This window comes from Thermobia domestica, chromosome 9 (genome assembly GCF_964235325.1).
Source record: "Thermobia domestica chromosome 9, izTheDome1.hap1.1, whole genome shotgun sequence".
NCBI classification, from domain to species: domain Eukaryota; kingdom Metazoa; phylum Arthropoda; class Insecta; order Zygentoma; family Lepismatidae; genus Thermobia; species Thermobia domestica.
The window spans coordinates 154153505-154163171 of NC_137462.1; the positions used below are offsets into that span (position 1 = coordinate 154153505).

Below are 9667 nucleotides of genomic sequence, written 5' to 3' on the forward strand. Positions count from 1 at the left end.
ATTACGGAATGCGTTTTAAAATTTTCATTATAAATATTTATAATGAAGATTATACATATGCAACACACGTTTCGTAACACCAGTGTATTATTTTTTCATTTTTGAATAGGGTTACTACTTTACATGATAATTCTTAACTCAGTAAATAATCGATTTATGAAAAAAAATATATTTAAAAGAAAATATTTTAAGTGTTCTAATATAGAGGAACCTTTATAAAAGAAAGTAATGATTTTACGTAACAAAATTCACATTTGAAGAGCTTACGGGCTAAAGATCTTAGGAAAACGTGTGCAAATTTGAAGTTTGTAGCAAACTAAGTTTGACATCGTTATCATTGTGATTCGTAATTAATTTCTAGATAATCCTACTACAAAAATATTAATACACATATCAAAATTGGGCAAAAGTTCAAAAATGGCAACACTATTTTCAATTTACTATAGATTTTTAATTTGTAAAATATCCTCTTCTTGTAGAAGACCAATCATTTACTGGCAATAAATGAAACTTTTACAAAAAGGAACATCTTGTGTCTCCAATGTTTGAATACCGCAAGTGGGAAGAGAAAATGTTACTTACCGGTAGTTTTCTCTAGTATTAAAGTTAGAGTTAAAAAAAAAACTATAATAACAAGTTATCTTTTTTGTGTGAAATTGTGTTTACGTTTTTGAACTCTGACTCGTATGTTCTGTAAATTAATAGTAACAGCATCATACTTTTGATAACAAAACTTAATGTTGCACTATACAATTGTAGCGAAAGAAGTTTGCTTAGTTGAATACACGCCGACGAAGATGACGAAGTCAATTATAGCATCAACACCCAAAGATAATGCATATTAACACATTTTAGAATTTCAGTCTGTGGTGTAACAGAGCGACTTGTTATTTTCAGTGCCATTATATTACGACAAACATTCTACGTCACAAAATAATCTGTATTTATCTTGTTGAAAGTAATTTTTAATAGTAAAGAAGAATACGTTCATCTACTGAATGGACTCTACTATAGCGATTCTATAATTTTATTTTTGATAGCTATGCTATAGATACTGTATTTTCTATATAATTAACGAATGCACATAAAAATTTCTGATCTGCTTTAACTATCGAATACGTATGTATAGTTTTTTTTGTGGTTCTCTGTTTCAATATTACAGAGGTAATTTTAAATGGTCGTAATAGTTCCCAATATACATGTGGATTTGCAGAACTATTTCACAGTGTATTAACGAATGAAACGGTTCATGAAATATATGTATTTGCTGAATTGGTAATAAATTTGTCAAATAGTACTTCTATACGGCTATCCCAGAACGATAACTTTAATTATTCTTTGATTAATACTAACTTGATTCTAATTAAACATAAAAACATAATGCTTGTATGATTTCTATTTTCCAAATTTGAATGTTGAATCCTTCAGAAATCTGAATTTGCTGAATTAATTTTGAGTTGAGTTGATTTTGAGTTTAACGCCTTTTCAGCAGCAAGGTTATATGAGACGGGAGCTACTGATTAGCGTGGAATCCGAACCACATGAGCTCTCGCCGGAAAAAAGAAGCCGGGTCTCCCACGCCATGAATGGATTTTGAGTTAGCATTACGACATACTCCCCCTCACGTCCCTTCTTAAGATTCGCCCCTGGCTATTACATTAGAATTGTCCCTGTCTATTAACGCTATCTGCATTAGAAAGCTACGATTAAAAAAATAATATAATAACCTTGTTGTTTATAAATAGCTAAATAATCATTATATGTTATTGGAATGGAAGATTTCACGAGATCATTGCCAAATTTGTATTAGATTATCAGATTCAACATATTCTCTAAAAAGAGATATACAAATCTTAATGCTGGATGCCCGATGTATCTCTCAATATGAACGGTTTTTCTCTGCAGACGGAAAAGCAATTTTCTACTGCAAGAATTCTTAAAATGTGAGAGAGGTTTTAGCGAGCTGTTGCGCCTGGTGCGCATTCAATTTCTCCTGGAGGAAAACGAAGCGATTCTCCAACAATATAGCACATTCCACTTTTACGACTCGGCTGCAGGCAGAGAAAAGATGTTTCTAGACTGTCACCCGACAAAATAATCGTTTGACCTAATTACGACATACAACCCTATCCTCATAGCATCTGTGGTTTATCTCTTTAAAACACATATATTGGATTTATGCAGTTAAATTTATCCTGCATAATAAAGAATATTTACAGATATATAATGGTTAAAATCATTAGTTTTCCCGAGATTTTATTGCTCTCAACGGAAATATGCAGTTTCATTACTTCCTAATTACGTTGGATGATATTTTACAAGTGGTTATTGGAAAGAAATAATTCTAAGATGAAATAAGGACACCATACTATACTATTTAATTAAAACAAGTTAGTAATTATGGTATATAAATCATATTTTATCATAATAAATAAATTATAGAAAAAAGTGGACACAGTAGAAAGATTAATGAAAACTTTCACTCCTGAAAAACATTTTTGGCCTTAATACTCATATAGGTATAGTATACAGATTTTACAAATTCTATATTATTGGAGTATGACGAAAAAAAAGTCCTAGAATGAGAGAAACACTAACGGGTGGATCTTATTGAGGTGAAAATAATGGTAAGTAAGACCTCATGTGTAGTTTTCGAGAAAAATCGAGAAAAGCTATCTTTCTGTATGCTGTTCCATAATCACTCAATATATTAAGATGGAGCTTAACTGAAGTATACATTAATCAAGCTTTTCATTACACACTAGCAAGATGACGGTACATCATGATGATCATACTGAAGGAAACATTAATCAAGCTTTTCATTACAACACTAGCAAGGTTATCTTATAATGACGTTCATACTGAAGTATACATTAATCAAGCTTTTCATTACAACACTAGCAAGATTATTATATAAAATGATGTTTATACTGAAGTATACATTAATCAAACTTTTCATTTCAACACTACCAAGATGATTGTATATAATGATGTTCACACTGAAGTAAACATTAATCAAGCTTTTCATTGCAACACTAGCAAGATTACTTTATATAATAGTGTTCATACTGAAGTATACATTAATCAAGCTTTTCATTACAACAATAGCAAGATGTGTGTATATAATGATGTTCATACTGAAGTATACATTAATCAACCTTTTCATTACAACACTAGCAAGATGGTTGTATTTCATGACAGTGGCTGCTGGTGGATTGTGGTTTCGGTAGTTGCAGTATGAACGATAGGGGACAGAAGATATAAACTGCACTCATTGACTAATCAGCATAACTTTAGATGCAAATGCTATTTGACATGTGAAATTAAATAAAATTCTGATTTTAAAAAATAAAAAAATAATGCACCTTAATTAGTAAGTTCATTCTCCTTTCTTGGGTAAATTTGGGTAATACATGCTTGTTGAACTCTGGTATTCCTATTATGAGGTATGTTTCGATGGAAAACATAAGCAATAGTGATTACCTTTCTTGGAACATTCAATTCCTTAAAAGTGTCAATTCTTTTCGACGTGGAATAACACCTGTCTTCTTTTGCTGACGTTAGAGGTACAGTTAATATTAATTTCAGAAGCTTTGTAAATTCACTAAATAATTGTTCTAGATTATTGCGAACAATTCATTCTAGCAAACCCAGTCCCTGACAGTAATCGAAATTCCTCTGCGGCATAGGAAGTTCGTGGCAGGGATTAGTATTATAAAAAATATAAATTGAACACATTTTATTCACAGTTTATCTAGGAAAATTTAAAACAAATTGTAAAAAGATATCTAAGGCAAACAACATTGCTACCATAAGATGTCCTGTGAATTTAAACCGAATGTTTTTGAACAGTCTTCTGAATTACCCTTTGCTTATTTTGTCTAAGCCTTAATTGCAAGTTTTTTCTCAGTGGAGAGCTGGGGAATTTGCTTTTTCTTGTAAGTTATTTACAGAAGTCATGATATAGAATTCATTCAGAAGTTGTGGGTTATTTACAGAATTACAGCACACTCAACTCAAATAAATCTAATAACTAAAACCCAAAATAGCTGATTCAGAAAAGACAGCTGATACAAAAGAGAAATATGTATCGCGAATGCCACATATACACCAACCCACACATTTGCGTAAAAGAAAAACTATATTCCAAACCATTTGTCTTGGTTATAAGCAATGAACGATGAACACAATATACTTCCACACGAAGCGAAACAATGTTTATTAATGTGATATATTTTGGAAAGCATACTTTGAAATCCGCCAGATGTAGGATCAGCATGTAACAGAAGCCAAAAGTCAAAGAACGTCAAAACAAACAGCATTGCCAGTTCTACATTCAGAAAGATTGGCTGGAAAGGGCCCAAAGTATTTGAGGGGATCTAATACGTCTATGTCAGGGATGAAAATAAGTAACAAAATTTTACTAGCCCACACCCCACAATAGAAATCATTTACTTACCTTCATTATGATATTAAATACTCGCCCGCACCGATGAACCGCTCGTCTCGGGCGAGTGGTTATTTGCATCCCTGGTCTATGTAATATCGAACCTGTCTTATTCTGCACTTGAAAAGACGACAAGTAGTTAATTACTGTCACCTATATTTTTAAAAAAAATGATAGAACGATTATTTTTATAAGAAAAGAAAGATTGCATAATGAGAATTAAAATATTTAGTCTACATCAATCGTTTTTCTGTTAAACAAGTATAGTTCGTTAATAAAGTCTACAAATGTTAGTCGAGTTTGGAAATTTTGGGGAGATTCGAACCCGGTGGACCCCGTCTTGGCTGCCCCTGAGCATTGCTAATTAGTCCCAAATTCAGTATGGCGCTCCCCATCATACACTTTTATGTGGAAATTTATCAAAAGTATAAAATATATTTATTTTATAAAACAAATAGACCTATATACTAAAATACTATCCACAGAGGGGTGATTCTATATTTTGACTTACTGATATTTGGTTCGCAAATTGGTGTACATGAAGCTTTCATTATCTATATAAGCTAAGCCATTAACTTGTAAATTCGTATTTACTTTCATTTGTTTTCTACTTTGTGTCATCTTTTCTTTCTTATTTTGTAATTCTGCAATCACTTCTTCTTAATTGTCATTATATTGGTTTTCTTCATTATAGTCCCGTAATTTAAACAAAAATAAATGCATAAAAAATTTCATTTTTAATTGATAGTTATAAATTATTCAGAAATCTTATTTAGCACGAAAAACTTCCCCTTTCTCTGGAAACCGTGCCGCGTTGTTGCAGAAGCACTGCAATGATCGGAGTCTTTAATTTCTGAGATAGGGGAAAGGAGACTTGACATTCACTCCAATTGCCGCGCTGAAGAAATCTGTTCGCTGTATGCTCGCTGCAACACAATATAAATTAGAGACTCTGTGAGGGACTGCTTTTCGCTTTTTAAAACGGATTAATGGATTTTACAGCTATAGAAGTAAAAAAATATGTTATAAGAAATGAAGCTTTCCTGGCGGCGAATATTATAGGGATCAGCCAGGTGAAGTCCGATGATAGAACCGACATTTCGAGAACTAACATTGTTCTCTTTTTCAGGGCGATTATACTGAGAAATGCCGTCATGGGAGAAATGCACAGCAATTTTTCCTTGAATTTCTGAACAATCACACAGCAACATCAACTTTACATTGGAAATAGAAACAGAAGGCTGCATCCATTTCAAGACATCCTCATTCGTCGCAAACCTGATGGAAGTCTGGACCAGTGTTTACAGAAAACCTACCCACACTGACCTTTACATTAATGGAAACAGTTTCACCATAAATCACAGCGCAATACAGTCATCAGTACGCCTGCACTTAGAGGAAAAGCCATCTCGGAAGAAGAAAGCTTCTCCAGTGAACGTGCACATCGCAAGAAGACCTTACCGCAGAATGGATACAGGTAAGATGACATTCGATTGGTCCTGAAAAGTACCTTTATCATTAAAAAGACCACCACAGAATCTGAAGCTGCAGTCAGCATTGCAGTTCTGCCCTATGCTGGAAATCTATCTGGAAAAATTGCAAGAATCATGAAGAGACACAATATCAAAACCATACACAGACCACCATCAGATATCAGAAAACTACTCCGTCCGGTTAAAGACGATTTGGGCCTTAAAACACCAGGAGTATACTGCATTCCCTGCGAATGGGGGAAAACTTACATAGGACAAACAGGACAAACAACACAACATCGATGCAAGGAGCATGAGAGATACATCAAGCTGTTTTATCCTGAGAAATCAGCCCTGGTGAAACACAGTATAACGGAAGGACATAGAATTTTATTTTCAGACACCAAAATTATTTCAGAGAGCTCAAACCAGTGGGATAGGATAATTAAGGAATCTCTTGTCATATTACAAGAACCCAGCAACATCGATAGGGATACAGGATTTCAACGAAGCCAGATATGGATACCAGTCATAAAGAAAGAATATATGAATACGACCAATCAGCAGCAAGCTATAGACCATCAAATCAGAGACACGGATTTTTAAGCTTCCCCACTTACCTCTCCTATATATAGCACACACTAACTGGTCTCATTATACAATTCATACTGACTCAAGCTTTCGTGCGTCCCACACGGATTAATCGTAGCAAGCTGAGTAACGCGTAAACAAATAGCACACTATCTATACGTGTCATTGGAAGGACAGTGTAGAGAAGAGCATCTAGATACTCCACCGCGTCCCCAAATACGAAAGACTTTCCCGGTCTTGCAAGGACCCGACAAAGAACGAGACGTAGTGTCAGTTCTGTTCTTTTCAGAGCTCAACTGTCACTCCTTTTGGCCTTTCTAAGAGCCACCTGACTTGATACCCCGTGTCAGCTCCGTTCTTTGATACCACCCTCGGCCCTTCTTAGAGCCACAAGAGCTAAATTATATTACTCTTCCCCGACAGTGTTGACCGTTGACGCACCTGAAGGAATAGTTATAACTATCTGCTTCCCTGGCTCTCTTGAGTATCCGAGCTCAGAGTAGGAACTCTCGTATGTACAGGCTTTGCCGACAGCCGGGAAACGGGTAGGGATAGCTAGTCCCGAAGGGACAGCACCCTAGTCAGACCACCACACAAACACACGCACTCACAAACAACATAGCAATCCCTGATACCTTGCGGTGCTATACGAAAGGATTGCCAATACTCAACACACATATACTCATACATATACAGCTTACACACAAACAAAACCCCTCCAACCCCTTCCAGCCGTACATATACCCACTCTGTGGTGTTCTATCAGTACATCAACCAGACCGTATCATCATGAAGACTCCAGGAAGGAAACCCAAGGATTTCACCGCTCCTAGGAAACCTGTGCAAACTCCATCCCAGAAGAAAGAAGCAGAAACAGAACAGGCTACAACTACTCGTCAACTACGAAATGACTCCCTGCACAGCCGTGAATACATCTGGAGCTCACCAGAGGAAACTCCCCAAATACAAGCAACGCACTCATCACCTTCGCCCTTTCTCTCCAGAGACAGCCCATTCAAGGAAGCCGATTTTCCGGATATCATCATTAAAACCAGAAGTGAGAACAATCAAGACAACTTCAGTTGCACTAGCAGCAGCACCAGCTCTTCTGATCCTGACTCTCCTCCAACAAGACCTATACACCAAGGCGATTTCAGCAAACATGCTACATTCGATACAGAAAGTATCAATTCATCAGAAGCCGATGATGATGACAGCAATCCCATCGAACCATATCAAGAGGATACTGAAGAGTTGCCTGCTATAACCAAAAGAAGCCAACCAACTCCATCTACCGCTCAACCCACTACCTCATCCACTGTCCAAGGAACAGACGATCTCTGTGTCACCATTAGTAACCTACGTTCAGAACTCCAGGAGAAGAAAACACTGAATAAAAGAATCACTGAGAGACAGCCAAACATTAAATATACTATATACTATGTTAAAAACATTCGTGGCATCAACATCAAGTTTAACACCATGGACGAGAAACTGCGATTCCTGGATCTTCACAAACCTTCTGAGTTTACTTATAACAAAACATGGCACACCAATGAAGGATGTAAACGTAATACTCAACCCCCAAAAGCTACGTCCACCTGTGTCATCACTGGAGTTGACCTTCTATAGACGAAATAAGGGATGAACTTAAAAATCAATCCATCGACTTTTATAGTGTCATCCGAATTAAATCCGATAGAAGACCACTACCACTCTTAAGACTTTTTTCCTACAGCTCAGAACAAATAAGCAATTTAATCACGAATGGAATTGTCATTAACAATTACTACCATCGAGTAGAAGCTTCTAAGAGCCAAGGTAGACCACTCCCTTGCTCTAAATGCTTCCAATATGGACATCTCGCAGCAACCTGCAATGCCATGCAACACTGTTTCAAATGTGGTGTGCACCGCACCATAAATGTCGGATCACTGATAACACACCTTTCTGTGCCACATGTAAAACTAGTGGCCATAAAACTGGAGGTAGTAACTGTCCGAAACGGCCCACTACAGCTAGCAATGAGGACTCTAACATATCAATCAAAATATTTGTTACCTAAATATATATGTTTTTAAAGAGCAGTATTTGTTGGTCTAGTAAATTGAGTAACAATTCATAGATTGATAGAATGGTTTTAATTATAAAATCCATCTAAATTAAAATATATCGTAAAAACTGATGAGTCCCTTTCAACTTCAAATGTAAACTAGATAAAACTGTAGTACCATATTTGATCGTACGTTTTAATAAAGAAACTGACGCCTACACTTGTATAGTTCCTTGACCAAATACTGGATTCGTGTCTACAGTACATAATTATATTATCGAATATAAAGCAAGCGTAAATAAAAATTGTACCCTGAATGAGAAATAAGGAAAATTTTAAGAAGGAAGTTGCTGGTTATAAAATGTACGTCAAAACTAATAATACAATAATTGGATACCGATTCAGTTTGCACAAGGCATGTGCATTGAATCCACAATTATTTCGATTGTTAGTGCTAGTACATAAGACACGTTTAATACATTTATACCAGTGCTTAAGGCAATTTTGTTTCGTAGTTTAATTTATTTCCAGTTCAGTTCTGTTTCTTGTTTACTGTAGCTGTAAATGAGATTCGCTAATTAAGTACAATGTCTCTCAACATAAAGCGAATGTAAGGCACCTCTCAAATTTCAGCTATTATTTTCGTCTGTTTTACAACTAGACGAAAATATATGGATGTGTGTTTATTAACCCGTGGTCATTATTATTTAGAAATGTAATTATGTAAGAACTTCTTACACCAACATAAAGTACTCACACCTAAAGAAGTTGGAAATGCGCAAATAATGCATTTAATTCCTTTTCTCATCGAATTTTTTTCCTTTAGATGGAAACGAATCCAGTGGCCGTGTAAATAGCTGCGAGTGTTATTAAATGAGATGAAAGCCCCTCTAGAACATATGTTTGTTTTACAAACCATATAAACCCATGTGTTAGCATTAACTCTAAGCTTTTTTTATTGCTTAGAGGTGTACATTCTGAAGACACTCTTAAAGCTAAGGTGGCACTTTGGCCTAATGCACTGGTCAGCGTTTCCATGGTGACGTCATGAGGTATTTGTGTTACGTGGGTGATAAGTGTAAAGATGAAAAGAGGGGAATTTCC

General features: G+C 35.5%; 1 protein-coding gene across 1 annotated transcript; it reads left to right on the forward strand.

Moving 5' to 3' along the window:
- Nucleotides 1-6054: 6054 nt before the first annotated feature.
- On the forward strand, nt 6055-6525 carry LOC145661063 (uncharacterized). The gene has a single exon (XM_081726504.1). The coding sequence runs from the start codon at nt 6055-6057 to the stop codon at nt 6523-6525; it is 471 nt and encodes a 156-aa protein (XP_081582630.1).
- The last annotated feature ends 3142 nt before the right edge of the window (nt 6526-9667 follow it).

Coding starts and splice junctions, on each gene's coding strand:
- LOC145661063 (XM_081726504.1), top strand. CDS start 6,055: ATGAAGAGACACAATATCAAAACCATACACAGACCACCATCAGATATC.